Here is a 17,371-nt window from a genome sequence, read left to right on the forward strand (position 1 = left end):
AGGCCCTGGCTGGTCATGTGACCTTAACAAGTCACTCAGCCACCCTCAAACCTGTTTCCTTATCTGCTAGCTGTTGGTCTGTTTACTTCACTGAGCTGTTAAGAGATGAAACAAGATAGTGTTTGTGAAAAATGGTTTGAGGAAGTATAAAGTACTACACAAGTATGAGGAAGACCAGTGCTGCAGTTCTCAGAGCCTGTTGGAAATGGAGCCCAAGGGATCAGAACTGGAAGGTCCCTTGTCTTTGCAAAACCCACCAGCCTGGAATCTACCAGATCCCAGCCCCACAACGGGAAAAAGATGCCACCGCTTCTTGCTGGGGCTCTTTCCCTCAAGGTCTCTGCCTCCTTTTGCAACAGAACGACCCAGATGCTGCAGGTGGCAGCTCCGTCTCGGGTTTCAGTGCAGGTTTATTTCAATTTTATATTTTATTCCAGGCAAGTGCTTATTACATGGATAGTATTCATGTCTCAATTCCTAATGTCTTGGAGCATGAACAGCCACTAGAATACAGTTCCATAGTAAAAATACAATATGTACAAAATTAGGGTTTTTGTAGTTTTTTGTTTTTTTCCCACACAGCAGATGTATCCAAACACATAAAAATCTCTACAGTCTGGGGTCGCTACAATTTATATTTCAGGAAACGGAGACACAGTGACCGAGTCCTCACTGTAAACAAGGGCCACCTCTTCATGGGGGTGGGGGGGTGGGGGTGGGACTCTGGGATGGGGAGAAGAAGCTCATCCTAGAGAGGGCAGGGGTTATGGTGGCCCCCTACTTCCCCTCCAGGAATTCCCTGCCCTTCTTTGGCCCCCCTAGGAACCAACCTCCCGCTCTCCCCGAGGTAAAGACTCCCAGCCAGTGAGCCACTCTGAACATCAAAAAGTAAAACACGCATGAGAGGTAAGATGTGTGTGTGTGTGTGTGTGTGTGCGCGCGCGCGTGTACACACGCACGTCCCCCAGGCTGGAAGGGCTAGGGAGGGGAGGGGCAGGCGGTCCCATGGGGTGAGGACAGATGTGGTCCCCACAGCGCTCAGAGGGGAGAGGCCCAAGGAAGGGCTGGGTGGCGGCTGCCCTCTCGGGCACACAGCATCACAGCGTTCACGAACAACAACAAAAACAACAGCAACAACACCCATCGTCACCAATCTGGACATAGTCATTCGGCACTAGATTCTGAGGCCCCCCACTGCAGCAGTGGGGGGCGGGGAGGGACGGGGGCGGCGGGCGGATGAGGTATCTGTGCAGGCCCGAGGGGCAACTGGCTAACAGGACAGTTTCAAGGTGAGCAGGCCTGAGAGGAGGGCGGCTCGCCAGTGCTTCTGTTCCTGGGGGCCAGGCCTGCCCTTCTCTCTCTGCTCTTTCCAATGTCTTCACATCAGGAAGAGTAAAACCAGCTTCCCCCCAAACAGGGTGATAGTGGCGGCAGCTGCAGGTGCAGAAAGGCAGCAAGCTTGTGAGGTGGGAGCTGCATTCGGTGGGGGGACAGCGTCGCCTCCTAGAAACCTCTGAAGTATCCGTAAGTCTCCCCACCCTGGGAGACAAGAAACAGTCTCCAGGGAGGTTTTCAGGACCAGAAACTGAAAGGGAGTTCCGAGGTGGCTCCATCTACCCAAGACCTTTGTCAGCCTCTTCTGTGAACCATGGGACCACCTCCCCCCGCCCCGCCCCAGCCTGTCATTGCAAACTTCACACCCAGGATCACTGGCTCCCCCACCTCCACACACTCTGAAAGGCCACTGGTGAGTGTGTCCAGGTGGGGAGCCGAGTGTGCACGTGTGTAACTGAGTGTGTCTGACACAAGGCCACTTGTAATAAATACCCACATAAAAAGAGCAGCCAAAGCAGTCTGCTGTGGCAAAGGCATGGAGAGCAGTGGCCCTCGCACACAGGCCCCCTCGCTCCTCCCCACCCCAAGCTCAGCCCTGCCTGCAGCCCTCGCAGGAAGGCGGTGGCACACAGCAGCGCCCCCTGGGGGAGGGCACATGCAGAACAGCCTGCTAGAGACAGCAGGGGTTCAAAGCAAAGAAAGATGAGCCCAGGGATGGGGAAGCTGGGGCAAAAGCAACAGTCCTCCATGGCCTGGCCATGCTCGCTCCCCGCAGGTCCCCAGGGCCAAGCCCCTGGACTGTAACCTCCAGATTACCTCACCCACACGGCGCCAGGGTCCTGGAACCCAGACCAGACGCTGGTCCCGTCTCCCAGGCAGCAGGAGGCGTCCAGGCGCACTCATCCCTCCAGGGAGTGCAGAGCACGGAGCAGAGCCCAGGCCTCCTCTCTATCTTCTGGAAGCCAAAGTCAAGTCCAGGGATGGGGACAGGGTCCAGCATACCCTCCTCTCAGGCCAGACCCGGCTAGAGGTCAGCAGGATGGTTGGGGGAGATAGTCAAGCCCCTCCTCCCTCGCCCGTCCCAAGCCCTCAGTCTGCCCTCCTGAAGTCAGGAGCCCAGTGGTAGGGCAGTTGGGGGGCTTGGAAGTTTGGCAAGGGATTTTGGGTTTGGTTTACTATTGGTAGAGAACTGTCTTAACTAGCTTGTTATGATCAATCACAATGACTGCAACCAGCCTGGAGAGCCCCAGGCTGGGGCACCCACCTGTCTGGAGGAATGCCACACAAGCCACCTCCTAGGACTTGTCCCCTGTACTCAGAGCACGCCCCCCTCTCCAGTCCCCTTGGATATCAGGGCCAAGTTGCTTGAGTCCTGCTTCCCCATGTCCCCCTCCAGAACCCTGGAAGGAGAAGGCTGAGGCTCGGGAGGGGAGGGCCCGGGTGCCCAGCCGTCTCACCAGACAGAGCGATAGCAGCAGCAGCACAGGAAGGTGGGCAGGGCGGGGGAGGCGGAAGAACATGACGTCCACATCGCACTGGTGTCAGGGGACGGGTGGGGGGCGGGAACGGCCCCACGGGCACCAGGCCGGACAGGTGGCACGTGGGCCAGAGCGTCTCTCATCACTCTGTCAAGTTCTAGTGCAGCGGGGTGACCCCCTGCCCGGTGCCCAGCTCCCTGGGCCCCTCCCTCCCCTGGCTCAGAGTCTCTGCACCCCCTTCCCCTAGGAGGCCTGGGGGTGGGTATGGGTGGGGCGGGCCTGGGCCTGGCTGGAATGTGTGGAGCTGGTGGGTGGGAGAGTGGAGGACAGGTCTCCCTCCCTGCCCCACTGGGGGCTTCTGAGTGGCCTCATCCTCAAGCCAGCTTGAGCGTGCTGACTGGGAAGGAGGGCATGGTGACCATGGTCACAGGGTTAAGCACTGTCTGGCCCACCAGCTGAGGGTGGTGCACCACCTGAGCCCCCACAGCTGGCTTTGCCATGACTGTGGCCGGGGGCCCCAGCCCGGCTGTGCCATTCACTTGCTGGTGTGAGAGGGTGTGGGCGATGTGACTCACGGCCACTGGCTGGCTCACTGCCACGGGCTGCGGGTACAGGGGCAGCTGGGAGCCAAGGTGGGCCACATGGTTGAGGGTGGCAGGGTGCACCGTGATGTGGCTGATGGGGGGCGTGGCTGGTGCCAGCTGCACGGCGGGGCTGGGGGCCGAGGGTGCAATGTGGGCGATGTGCTTGCCCCCCGGCCCCTGGAGAACGTGGTTCACAGTCTGGATGACTGAGGCGTGGGTGGTGGCAGTGTGGGCGATGACCGTGGAGCCGCCCCCGGCCGCGGCCACAAGATGGGCCGGGGCAGGCACCAGCGTTTGGGCTGGGGCTGCTGGTGGGGGCGGAGGGGCCGGCAGAGGTGTCTTCTGCTGTGGCGGGGGCTGCTGCCCAGGGAGGTGGGCAGGAGACAGGGCCACCGGCTGGGCGTGCGGGTGTGGGTGCGGAGGCAGAGGCGCAGGGGCCGTGCTGGGCGGTGGCTTCGGCAGCTCTGGGTGGGGGCGATGGCTCAGCTTATGTGGGCCCAGGCCAGCCTGGTCCTCCTCCATGTCCTCGTCTATGTTGTCCTCACCCTCTGTGGAGGGACACGCAGGGAGGGACCAGTCAGAAGGGCTGAGGAACTAGAGCCTGGAGAAGCAGATGCCCCCAGGGCTCTGGGGATGTCATGGGGCCGAGGGTGGGGGTGACGTGGGATGGGCGGGGCTCACCAGAAGCGGTGGAGGTGGAGGCCTGGTCGTCCTCGGGCTGGCCCGTCTGCCGGAGCACGCGATCGATCTCCAGCACGTCCATCCACTGGCTCAGCTCGTGCTTGAGCTCCGCCAGCCGCTGCTGCGTGGCAATCTTCTCCCGCGCCAGCCGCTCCATCTCATGCTCATATTCCTTCTCCTTCCTCTTCAGGGACTGGAGAACAGGGCGAGTAACGGCAGGATATCCTGAGCAGGAGCCACAGGGTCCATGGTGCCAACATCTCCTTCACCCACCCTCACCTGCGCATCAGGGGCCCAGGCCTGCCAGGGGGTTGCGGGAGACTACACCTGCCTCTCGGTCCATGGCTCCACCTAAGGAGCCAGCATCTGGGACAGACTGTGGGCTCGCAAGAAGGTGCAGATTGAGGCCAGTTCCTCCCCTACCCCTACGTCGACTCTGTCCTGAAGGGCTTTGTTGCCTCATGCCCCATCCACCCTCCTGGGAGCATCTCCCTCCATTCTGCAGAGAAGGGCAGTAAGGGTAGGAGACTTCTCAGGCAGTGCCCAAGGCCTGCACTGCCATTCACACCATCCAGTCGCTATGGATGTGGATCACGAGCTACCCTCCATGGAACCCATTGCTCAAGGCTCCCCAGACGATCCTGCCCTTTGTCCCTTCATCATTCGTTCATCTTCTTAACTTCAACACGTTTGCAGGACGGCCAGCAGATTCTGAGACCCCTACCTCACCTCCTTGATCACCTCCATCTCCTCCTGAACAGCTGCTGACTTGCGCACATCCTCCCCACGGTACCCACCTGCACTGCCTTGCACACCGCTCTATTCCCACACTCCCCAGGCCCCGGGATGTGGCCTTCCTTCCCCACCTGCACCTGAGCGGCCTCGGCCACTGAGAAACAGCTCTTAGGAGGACAGCACCTCGGCCTCCATCTGAGCTGCCCTGGAGAGGCTCCTCTCCCTTTAATGCTGAGGCCACCCCATCACTCAGAACACCGGAGGGAGCTCCTTGTCTGCCGCCCCATCTCCCCTTCCATGCCTCCAGGGTCACGGGCCGCCTCTCCTCTCGGGCTAACCCTCCCGGGGCACGCTCCCCCATCAGAAGGGTCTCCAGTTTCCCTTCGCCCGATGCTTATTAGCAGTTCTGGAAGGCCAGCTCCTATCCTGTTCCTCAACTCCCTTCTGCACCGTCTTTCCTTGTTCTCTGTGACCTCCTGTCTGAAACTTTATTAAACAAACACATATTAAATCCCGCAGGCCTCCCCGTGGTCAGCTTTTCCTTGGCCCAGGCATGTCATGACCGCGGTGTCCAACAGATGACACAGACAATCCTGTCCTCCCGAGCTTCTAGTCGCCAAGGCTTGCCAGTCCTGGCCAGGTGTAGGCCCCATGCGTCTCCCCCGTCACCACTTCAGGTCTTGTCCGCTGGAGCTCCTCCACAGCCCAGCCCCCTCTCACGTCCTCCAGGTACACCAGCCTACTCTCAGGCTCGCTCATATTGGGAGTGGCACCCCACACCACACCGCCCCCCAACCCCAAGCATTCAGTGAGACTGTCAGCCTTAATGAGACTGACACTGGCTCATACGACCCCCTAAATATTTCCCGTTTTGTTTTTCCATCTCAACACACGCTGTCCCAGTCCAACCCTGTGAGAGGAGTACACACTGTTGTACGGTTAGCTTACAGCCCCTGACGCTGCAGGTGGCCAGGACACAGGCAAGCACCTGTGAGGACCAGAGGGTGCTAGTCCCCACCTCTACCATCTCTCTCCCCATCATCACAGGAGAATCACAGTCTCCCATGAGACTTGAGCTTCCCCTGACTCTATTTCCTTGGGGCAGTTTTGCAACAGCCTTTCCCAACTGTTCATCTGACCTCCTGGGCACACAAGTCTTCAGCTCCACACACGGACTAGGCCCAGCTTCCCCACGCTCCCTCCTGAGCCCCACGCTCCTTGCATTCCTGGCCTTACTGGTCAGAGACGCCTCAAGCCATTAGTGCCTGTGACTCGTAACCCAGACACGGCCATGCTGTGCACTGACCTGAAAGCTGGCAGCTTTATACTCTTTGCCAGTTCCAGGGCACACTCAGCCCCCTCTATCACCCTGGCTTTGAGATTAACCTGCCTCCTCGCCAACTTTTCTGCCAGAAAGCTCCCCACTGCCCCACTCCCCCCACGCACACCCGGCTTCTCCCTGAGAGGCCAGTGGTAGACAGGCCATCGGAAGGGGCCACGACGATTACGAGGTGTGGGATGAGTCAGCTCTCAGGCCTGTCCTGAACTCTATGCACTAGCGGGGCCGGCTGACTGCCGGCTCAGAGACAATTACTCAGGAGCCAAAACTTCTCACCTAGTCCAGTTCTCCACAGGTCTAGACATCCCTGGAAAGTTTTCCCAAGGTCTAACTTTTGTTCCTATTGTTTCATTTTAAGCCCATTTCCTTTCTAAGAAGACTGGATGTGTTGCTTGGTACCTGCCTACCCCACTTCCTGTTTCTGTCCACTTCTCTGAGAACTTTCTTCAAATCCTTTACCTCCAAGGCACTATGGCTCTGGCTGGGGGCTACAGCCTTCCCAAAGCTTCCACCCTCAGCACACAACCAAAGCCCTCAGTCTCCACCCACTCTGTGGGCTCTCTGGTACCCCCTTCCAACTCCCATCTCAGCATAGCAACCCTCCTGACCATGTTCAACTTCCAAAATGCATCTTGCTCCCTCCTACTGGAAAAACTCTGGCATGTGCTGGGCTCTCTGCCCCACACTTATCTTGGTCACCCTGGCCTTCAGGTCCCAGCTTAAAGGCCCTTTCCTCAGCAGCAACTTCCCCAACTCCCCAGAACATTGCTGTGACCCCTGTCCTCACTATGCCCTTGGAGCAGACTCCTCTGCTTGGTTATTTTATAATCTGCAGCAAGACCAAACCTAAAGACAGAGATCTGCACTTTTTCCCTTGCTCCCCACTTTTTATCTGCCCAATCAGATACAGGGCTGTCCAAAAAAACCTGAATGAGTGAACAAATAAATGAAGATTTATGGAGAACCGTGTTAAGTTTCCCAGCATTTCTGCTTCCGTTGCCAGCCCCAGGACAAGTATCTTTTACGGACAGCTAGGGTCCACCTTTCTTGCCACTCAGGCCAGGCCCGTATCCCAAATCTGCTGGTTCTACTGAGTCTCTTATTTCTGATGTACTTTCAAATCCACCATCTCGCAATCAAGGCTTTCTGCCCTAAGTACTTCTATACAGGAACGCACCATTCCATCCTTCTTTCTTCTCAACAATTGCTGCTGCTGCTAAGTTGCTTCAATCGTGTCCGACTCTGAAGAACCCCATAGACGGCAGCCTACCAGGCTACTCCGTCCATGGGATTTGCCAAGCAAGAGTACTGGAGTGGGGTGCCATTGCCTTCTCTCAACAATTGCTATTAAGTTACTATTTACAAATGGCCAATCCTCACGTCCTTACCACAAAAATACTATTACTTTTTCCCGCTTTAGTATCATCGCAGTACAAGAGGAAACTGATATTCACAGAAAATGTCGCAGAATTTAGACAGGAGTTTGCTCCCAGGCTACATGATTTCCTGTAGCTGAAGGAGTAGCAACTTAAGTCTCCAGCCTTAAGTCTCTCCAGTTCTGCAGAAACATCCCAGAAAACACCCTCCTGGAGATCCTCTGAAACTCGAAGCTGGGCCCCCTCCTCCCCCCTCCTCCCCCCTCCTCCCCCTCCTCCCCCCTCCTCCCCTCCTCCCCCCTCCTCCCCCCTCCTCCCCCCTCCGAAGCCCCGCCCATCCCGGAGCACGCGCGCACCCACGCGGACCCGGCTTTGCTGCGTCACTCCCCACTGGCCGCACCCTCCCTCCGCGCCTGCAGGAGTCCCGCCCCCTACCCAGCCCCGCCAATCCGCGGATCCGGACCCGCCCCTCCCGTGCCGGGAAGCGGCCTGGAGTTGCGCCAGCCCGTCCCTCTCATCCGGAGGGCGGGCGGAAGGGCGCGCGTTCGCGGGAGGTCGGGAGGGAGCTGCCGGCTGGGAGTAGTCTCGAGGCTGCGCCTCCGCCCGCCTCATTCGACAAGTCAGGCTCCGGTTACCTCAGGGCTGTGACCCCGCAATAGAGGCCAGGGAGGGCTGGCCCACCGGAGCCGTGACGCCGCCCATCCCCTAAGCTTCCCTAGAGCGCCGACTGGGAGACCCCGAAGCTGCCCCCGCAGTCCGGGAGGCCTAAGTCCCTCCCACTCCTCAACGGCTACCTCCTGGCTCCGCAGCAGCCGAGCGTGGCCGCCTGCCCCACCCCCACAGCCTCCTTCCCGGCACGCGGAACCCTCGGCCGGTTTCCAGGGAAACCGAAACTCGGGCCGTCATGGCAACGGTCTTATCTGGCGGGCACCCCCCCTTCCCCGTACGGCCGAGAGAAGCCAATTCCCAAAGGCAGGGGACACACGGCAAGGAGGGCCCCTTGAAAAGGCTTCTTTTAAATCATGGGGGAGGCAAAACGTAAGGTTTTAGGTTCGGTGACCCCCAGGACTACCCATCATCGAGAGTGCCGCATTTCCCCTTCCCCAAGGTTTAATCCCCAAAGTCGGGAGGTGGCATCTACGTGCGCTCTCTTGCAAGGATCTTGATACTTTTGGGCTAAAAGTCCGGGGCGCGCAGCGGGGTGGGGCGTATTTCATGGGTTCCCCTGTGGGAAACGAGCCACGCCCAGCACCCCCCACCCCCTACGGTAGAGTCTCGGGCCGAATCCGGTTCCCGCCCAGCACTGCGGGCGCGACGGAGGCACCGGTCGCCCTACGTCCTTCCCATTCTCCGGGCAGTAGCGCGCGGCAGGCGGTAAGGCGGGGCGGATTCCGGGCTAACACCGAGTCGCGGGGGCCGTGCAGACGGTAGGGCTCCGTAAGGCCGCCCGGCGGGGGAGGGGAGCAGAGCGCCAGCGCCGCGCTCCCTCGCGCACGCGCGCCGGTCACGCCGCCTCCACCCGGGTGGGGAGCCCCGCTGACGTCAGCCGGGCCATGTGCTCGGCGCCCGCGTGGAGGCGGGCGGGGCCGTGGGGGGAGAGGCGGGGCGTGCGGGGAGGCGGGGCGTGGAGGCAGCCTGCGCGGCGGCGGTCTCCCGCCCTTCTCTGGGCCTTGCTTCTCCCCCAAGCCTGCATACCTGAATGTACCGCAGCGCCGTCCGCAACACGCTCAAATTCGACGTCTTCTTGTCGTCCACGTTGGGGATGTTGCGCTTCAGGGTCTCAAAGCATTCCTTGAGATGGGCCCTCCTGGGGAAAGGGAGCAGGGCCGGTCAGCCAGCGTCAGGGGCGGGAGGGAAGGTCCAAGGAGAGCTTGGGGACCAAGGATAGGACCTTCCGGGCAGCTGGTGGGGCGGGCTGAGTCACAAGCTCACACACACACACACACACACCTGTTCTTCTCCAGCTTGTTGTGGACTTCTCTGGTTCCGATTCTGAAATCCAGACAGACAGGGAGCTCAGGGAGGAGGGCCCAATTAGGTGGCCTTCCCACCCCCTGCCCCCACTCTCCCCAAATGCCACAGGCTTTTTGTCCCTGACATTCTCTCCCTAGAGAAGGAGTGATGAAAACTGTTGGCCCTGTGTCCTGGTGCATACACCCTCTGGAGGGTACGGGTAGGCTCATAATTCACAACCCCTTCATATTCCACCCCACCTGTGCACCTGTGAAGGGCTCTTGGGATTGGGAGAAATAGCCAGTGGACCCTGGCCCTTACCCAGGAGGTCTAAAGGCCTGGTGATGCCATTAGACCCAACCTTGGAGGGGGTCAGAGGAGCCTGAGAACAGCAGAGGGCAATGACCATCCCCCACTCCCCAGGGTGGGGATAGTCCTGCACAGTGAGAACATATCCAGATACAGGAAGGTGCGGCTCTGACAGGCTAGCTGGGAGGGCACTTTCTCTTGCACACACAGCCCCAGCTGTGGGCAGTTCTCTCCATCCCACCAGCCCCCACTCTGCCACACCTCACTCACCCCCCAGGCCTCTTTTTCTGTTCGGTGGATTTGACTTCTTCAGCGGGTGCCAGCTTCAGGGTCCCAAGCGTGGATGGAGGTGGCTGTGGGGGAGCCAGCTGGGACTGGACTCCGGGGTGTGGAGCAATAGTCAGGATTGGGGTGGGCAGGGGCTGCAAGGGCTTGGGGCTGCCAGTGGGTGGAACGGTGGCCTTGGTATCTGGCAGTAGAGGAGCAGGAGTGGGCACCTGTGTCCTGGTGGGAAGGGGGGCAGGCTCCTTAATGCTTAGTCCAGGGGTGCTGACCAGGGCTGGCTGGCGAGGTGCCAGGGGCAGAGGCTGGGCCGTGGGGGGTAGTGGCGGGGGTGGGGGCAGAGGCTGAGGGGAGTTGGTCACTACTGGAATAGGAATGACAGTCAGTGGGGTGGGGGTGGCCAGTGGTGGCGGGGGGGCTGGCGGAGGGGCCGGCGGTGACAGAGGCAAGGGTGGTGCCTCAGTGCGGGGCTCCTCCACCGGCATGGTGTGGGCCAGCCGGGCCAGGCTGTTGGCCTTCTTCTGCTCCTGTTCCCGCTCCCGCTCCAGGCGAAGCCTTTCCTGTTCCTCTGCACAGAGAGAATACAGCTGTCTCTCAGCAGGGCCTGCAGTCCTGGGTGCCCCAGCTCCCGTTGTCCTCCAACTGTAACCCACCCTGACCCCACACCAGGGAGCACCCATTGCCACCACAAATACATACACTCATCCACACCCAGCCAGGCACCGGGCACAGCAGTGAACAAATAAAACAGACTCCTGGTCCTTGCTGTTGAGGAGCTCATAGACCAGGGGAGGAGGGGCGTAGGACAAATCACAGAATTAACAACCCAGGATGTGGGAAGAGAGAGGCTATGGAAAGAGCAGAAGCTGTCAGTGAGGGTGCCGGAGGAGGCCTGGCACACTGCAGGTTGAAGTGTTAAGCAGGTGATGGGCAGGGGCAACAAGGCTGAGGAGAGGGAGTGGTAGATGAGGTGGGGAGAGGCCAGTCCACAAATGATCTCACAGGACACCACAGGAGAAGAGAAAGTGCAAGTCACTCAGTCGTGTCCGACTATTCGTACCCCATGGACTGTACAGTCCATGGAATTCTCCAGGCCAGAATACTGGAGTAGGTAGCCTTTGCCTTCTCCAGGGGATCTTCCCAACCCCAGGGATTGAACCCAGGTCTCCCGCACTGCAGGCAGATTCTTTACCAGCTGAGCCATGAGGGAAGCCCAAGAATACTGGAGTGGGTGGCCTATCCCTTCTCCAGTGGATCTTCCCAACCCAGGAATCAAACCGGGGTCTCCTCCATTGCAGGTGGATTCTTTACCAACTAAGCTATCAAGGAAGCCCCACAGGAAAAGAGAAGAGGCAGTCAAATCCGAGATTCTGGGGCACTACCTTCTAGAGGGCAAGCATTACCTTCATTTCACAGATGAGACAGATTAGCTCTAAGAGGCAAAATGATTTGTTAAGGATCATACTGCAAATAAACACACACACACACCCTACACCCGTGTGTCTCACTAGAGCCCCACACTGCAAGCAGGGAGGGGCCATCACCTTCAGCACACATAGGAGACAAGGCCCGGGACTCAGGACTGCCAGGCTAGGTCCCAAAGCCTGTTTCCTCAATCGAGGTCTATACCCCAAATGCTCCTGGTCCTTCTCTGCCCTTGGTTGTGCTGGAACTTATTCCACCACCACCAGCAGCAGACTAGAAAGGGAAGAGGCAAGCAGAAAGGAAAGCAGGGCTTTTTAACAGGGGTTGAACAAGGCAATGAGCTCCAACAACCCTCCACGCCTCAGTTCAGCATCTGAGGTCTGCTCAGCAGTGGGCGGAAACCAGGGCCAAGGCAGAGCCCCCCTGCATTGGGATGCTCCTTTCCATTCCCACCCTGCCCCGTCCCCTCTCAGGCCCCACCATTCCAGTTCCCTGGCTATAGGCTGGGGCCAGGGCCCTGGAGAGCCGCTGAAGCAGCCCCACCACCCCACAGGCCAGGGAGCAGGCCAGCCCTCCCCTCCTGCCCAGTTCACCACACTGCTGACTAACAGAGCTGACAGCACAAGGCGGACACGCCCCAAACACACCACCACCCACAAGGGGTGGGGCTGGGGGAGGCAAGGCTGTGCCCCTGTGGGAGAGGACAGCATCACCCTCTCGACAGGTCTCTGGGCCAGGGACCCCAGAAAACATGTGGCCTTGGGGGGCCCTTTGGCCAATCAACCACTGGTGTGTGAGCCAGGCCTGCTCAGAGCCCCTCCCTCCTGCCGAGAAGAAGAGGCGCAGGAGGAAGTAGGGGGAAGTGTTCTGAGAGGGGAAGCGCTCAGTGGTTTCCCAGCAGCCAGCATTCAAGGGCTGGAGTCAGCAAGCGCAGCCTCTTCCGTGTCTCCCCTGGCCCCTCAGGAAGGGAAGCTGCCCAGCCTGCACCGGCCTACTTCTTTACAGCCACCAGCACTGGCTTCCTTTGCGGCCCTGGAGAAAACCCGCCCTCTATGCTCCCCTTTCCACACTGGGAAAGAAACCTGCTGAGTTCAGTCAAGGAGACCTTCTCAGGCCCAGCCCAGGACACCTCCAGTCTACTCCACACCTCCCCAGACCCCAAGCCCAAGACAAGGTTCTGGAGCTCGGAGCCCAACACAGCCCTACCTCCATTCCTTTGAGCCAGCCCCAAGGTCAGGCACTCTGGGAACCCAGAATGGAGGCAAACCTCAGATTCCCCGTATTTCCTTTCTTGTATTCCCCATGTTTTAAGGCAACTCCAAAGCTCCACTAGAAGATGGCAACCTCCTTCTCATATACCCTCTTGTCCAGCACCAGGCAGGTGCCAGGCTCACAGGTGCCAGGAAGGGCCCAGATGAATGGCCAAGCTCTATCACACCTGGATCAGCATGAGAAAGCTTAACTGGCACTGAAGAGGGAGGCAGCCCAGGCCAGATCCAGCCCACTAAAGCCTCCTGCCTCCTCCTGGCCGGTTCTGACCCATCCCTTGCCCAGTATGGACCCTTCTCCTGTGCACTGGGAAGACGGAAACAAAGCGTGCAGAGCAAACAAGTGTCAGCAATACGGGTTTAAGCTCCTAAATGCTGCTGCACCCTTGGGTGCACCCCTCTTCTCACTCCCATACATGCACACACACACTCTGGCACCTTCCCTGGGCTCTGCCCAGAAGCTGCCCCAGAGAACTGAGCATCACCCTTCTGGGTGACCTGGGGGCCAAGGCTACAGCCCCCAATGGAGAGTACAGGCTTTGAGGTTTTCCCGAAGCCACTGTGGCCCAGCACCTCAGCCGGCACTCAGCCGGGGCCAGAGGAGACCGTATCAGGGGCCTACCAATGTCCAGGGGAGTTCTCTCCTCCTACATGTAATAGGGACATGATGCACAAGGCAGGCACAGGGTGGGACTAGCTCAGAAGAGGGTCCCATTTGAGTCAACTTCTATGATTGACAGAAATGACCAGGCCTCCATGCTGGCCACCAGGATGGCCTCGCCCTCTCCCGTCCTGTACCAACATGAAGGTGCACACCCATCCTTGGACTCATCATGTGAACAGAGTAGCTGGTCTAGATCAGAAAACGGTCGCTTGAGGCTTGAAGTTGAATGGGGGCCCAGACAAGAGGATCCCTGTTCAGGGGTGCCTATCGGGTACACAGTCCCTGGAAAGCAGTTCTGGTCAGCAGGCTCCCCAGCAGCACACACACTTCTCTTCCATTTCTCGCCACCCCAACTTAGAGAACAAAACCTCTAGTAGGAGCAAAAAATGAATTCTAGAGATTAGGCTGCTGCAGCCAAGTCAAGCTATCTGTGCATGAGTTTTGGGAGTAAATCTGGCTTTCCAGCAGCCATCCATCCATCCCCTAAGACCTCCTGCTCCACCAACAAGAAGCCTTAACTACCTGCCTCTAGCTCTCACCACCTGGGGTAGGGGCAGGGCGCTACAACTTCTTAGCGGAGAGCCATTCCCAGGTTCCTTCCAAGTGTTGCAGACGTCATCCTTGTGATTCTTACTCTCAGCTCTGGACTGACTTATTTCGGAAAGGGTGGTAGACACTGACAGCGAGCGTTTCCTCCACTCCCTCACAGGGCCAACCAGCCTGCGGGGTAAGTGAAGGTGAAGCGAGTGTTCTTTGGCCGATCCTGCCGCCTCTAGCACAGTGGGCGGTACACAGTGGGGACACAATGGGGACTCCTGAGCTGCACTGTGGATGGCGGCAGCAGGTGACTCAATCTCTCCAAATCTCGTGCACGCTCCTCCCCGAGCCGCGCTGGTCCCGCACGCCGGACAGTCTCGGTCGCCACCTGCACTGTCCACCGCCTGACCCTGATCTGGACCTCGAAGAAAGCGGGAGGGGCGCGTGAGCCGACGTCCTGACCCCTCAGTTCCGAAAACCCAAGCGTTCTCAGTCTCACGTATCTCAAGTGACTCTTGACCTTGAGAGGCCGGACGAACCGACTTGGCCGGCGGACCCGCGGCTCCCCCGCCCCTGGCCCGCTGCTACTCCCCCCGCCCGCCGCCGCGGCGGTACACGCTGCAGGCGCGCGCGCGCACACAACACACACTACTACCTCCTGCATGACTCATCATTGAAGCAACAATAGGCAGAAAGGAAAGGAGGGCGAAGCACTCTCTCCACCACAATCTACCCGACCGGGGGCTGGGGAGAGGGCTGGAGGGGGCAGCAGTCCCCGGATACTGCACACACGCCGCCGATCCAGGGCTGCGACCCTCGAAGCAGTCCGGAAAACGGAGGTCTTTCCCTGGCCCCTATTTCTGCAGCACCCTTAAGCTGGGGCCACCAACAAGGGCGCGTGGAGATAAGGGCATATGAAATCTCCGTCTCCCCGCTTCGAAAGAGCACCAAAGTTTGCCCCTTCTTGCCCGGCTCATTTCACATCGCGGTCAGGGGTGCTGCCAGGGGGTCCTGGTGAGAACGTTTGGGGGGGTGGGGTTAGTGGGAGCATGTGAGCTCTATATATCCTGTCGCTCGGCTATTCTGAGGGTTTCCCTCGCGCCAGGAGCAAAATCGGGAGGCTGGGGCGAGAACCGACAGGTGAGCACGGCTCCTCCCACGTAGGGCAAAGGCTCTACCAGACAGATGCCCAGCGGCCAGAGCCAGGGCCCAACCCGGCGCAAGGCCCCTCGTCAGCCCCGCCCAGGCCCCGCCCCCAGCCGAGCGCTAGGCTGCGGGGAGGGGCTGGGCCGCGCTGTCCCCAGCGGGAGTGTCCCCCGTGCACGTGGTCGGGGGCGGGACCGGTCCACGTCACCACCCGGTGTAACCAACGGGCTTGAAACGCAGGCACACGCAACATTCCAGCCGAGAGCGGGTTTGGAACGCGTAGACACGCCACATTCCACACCGGCTAAAGTGGGGCGCAGCAAGGGGGGCCCGGGGTCTGCCCCCGGCGACCTGCCGGCCGTCTCGCAGATGTCCAATCAGCCCGGCTCTCACCCAAACCCCTGTCGCGGGACCCAGCCCAGCTTTAGGAGGCGGGGTCAGGCGGGGCTGGCCAGGATCATAAGACACGCGATGTCATTTCATTCTGCAAAGGCCGCCTCCGCCCCAAGCGGCGCGTAGATCTGCCGGGAGCGCCCCCCGCACCCTCCCCACAGGGCCAGGGAAGCCGGGGAGCTGCTCCGCGTAGAGTAATTCCACCCCCCACTCCGTTACACACACGCCCACTCGTGTGCACTAGACACTCGCCCGTGTACACGTCCGTCCATCCGCTCTCATCGAGGTTCGCATCACACAACCCCGTGCATACACGCACACACGCGCTGGTCTACCACCCCACGCAACACCATTCTTCACCCCACCCCCAGGCTCGCACATATTCATCCCTACCGAGGGCACAGCTGACCCACAGCAAAAGAGACCCCCATGAAAGGTGCACGAGAGGTGGTAGGCAGTTGGGGTGGCGCCTACAGGAGCCGGGTCCCTCGCTGCATGTTAATGAATTCATTAATTAATTTCACTGCCCACAACACTCCTCCCCGGGCGGCGGCTCTTGCGCGGATCTTTGCACTGCCCGGCTTCGCGGGCCGCCCGGGAGCGGGTACCGCGCGCGGTTTCGCGTAGGCTCGGGTACCGGGGTCGCTCGCCTCCCCTTCCCTGGTGCCCCAGGGGCCCAGCCCGGCCGCTCACCACGTGCTCTCTGTTGTTGCTGTGCTTGCCATTCCAGGAAGCGGGCCGCCTCCAGTAGCGTCTCTATGCTCATCGCGCCGAGAGCTGCCGGGGGCGCGCCGGGGCCGAGACTGCAGCCCGCGAGCCGGGCACAGGTCAGGCTGGCGGGCGGGCAGGAGGGAGGGATCACCTCCGGGGGGCGACAGGACTGGGCGGCGCAGCGCACTCCGCAGGGAAGAACGGGGGAGCACAGGAAGAAAAATCAATGTCTCCCCAGATATTTGCAAAATGTAACTTGCAAATTTTTAAAAATCTGATGCAAAAAAAAAAAAAGGCGGCACTGCCTCCCTCCTTCCCCTCCCTCTCTTCCTCCCTTCTGATGCCTCCCGCCCTGCGGCCCCCAGGAGTCCCGCCGACAAGAAAAGGCTTTGCAACAAGATGGCGAGGAGGCACAGACACACACAACAAGGGAAGGAGCCGCGCTGCCCCCGGCCGCCGCCCCCGCTACTACACCGGGGCCGCAGCCAAAGCCCGGACCGGAGCCCCCTCCCGTAGGGCCCTGGCGTCTCAAGAAAGGAGGGGCGGGGCCCCGGGCGGCCTGGCCCCGCCCACCCGAGACAGCGCGCGCACACGTGGCCTGGGTGGGGGTGGGAAAAGCTCCAGCCGGGTTCGCGCCCTGCATTTCCGCTCTCCCGCCCCGCCTCGCCCCGCCCCGATTGCAAGCCACAAGTTGAGCAACGGCTGCGTGTTTGGGTCATTCACAACGAAATTTGTCCTGCTGGAGGTAAAAAAGGGTGAAAAATTCAGGACTTAAGTTTAGCTCAAATAAGAATATTCCAGGTCAGGGAAACCTAGGTTGGTAAAGACTGGCCTGACCCCTGGGTCTCCGCTTTCTACCTACACGTGACCTAATTCCTGCAACCACCAGGCTGTCGCAATTCCCCCGGGATCCGCCCCTGGGCGGAGCTGACGGCTGGAGGCTGCCAGAGATCCCGCGAAGGGAGCGGAGTGAAAATCCGATTCCGCGTTTTGTCTCCGTTCCTCCCCCCGCAGTGCGTTCGCATCCTATTAGGCGACGTCACCGGGCCGCGGGCCAATGGGCGGGCAGGACAACACGGCATGGAGCAGCTCCACATGGACACCCCGCGCCGCCAGCCCTGTGTTTAAAGGGCCAGTGTCTAGCAGGGTCACATT

General features: G+C 60.0%; 1 protein-coding gene across 2 annotated transcripts; it reads right to left on the reverse strand.

The window, feature by feature from the left end:
- Positions 1-392: 392 nt before the first annotated feature.
- MNT (MAX network transcriptional repressor) lies at positions 393-16,617 on the reverse strand. 2 transcript variants are annotated; one of them, XM_042255507.1, is made up of 7 exons: positions 16,199-16,617; positions 13,952-14,387; positions 10,061-10,640; positions 9,479-9,520; positions 9,224-9,335; positions 4,079-4,271; positions 393-3,945 (listed from the first exon to the last, which is right to left on the reverse strand). In XM_042255507.1, exons 3-7 carry the CDS (start codon positions 10,555-10,557, stop codon positions 3,188-3,190), a joined length of 1,602 nt encoding a protein of 533 aa, XP_042111441.1. In that variant the 5' UTR covers positions 10,558-10,640; positions 13,952-14,387; positions 16,199-16,617; the 3' UTR covers positions 393-3,187. The 2 variants fall into 2 exon arrangements, with proteins under 2 accessions (XP_042111441.1, XP_027830932.1); XM_027975131.2 differs by lacking the exon at positions 13,952-14,387.
- Positions 16,618-17,371: the final 754 nt, after the last annotated feature.

This window comes from Ovis aries, chromosome 11 (assembly GCF_016772045.2).
Source record: "Ovis aries strain OAR_USU_Benz2616 breed Rambouillet chromosome 11, ARS-UI_Ramb_v3.0, whole genome shotgun sequence".
NCBI classification, from domain to species: domain Eukaryota; kingdom Metazoa; phylum Chordata; class Mammalia; order Artiodactyla; family Bovidae; genus Ovis; species Ovis aries.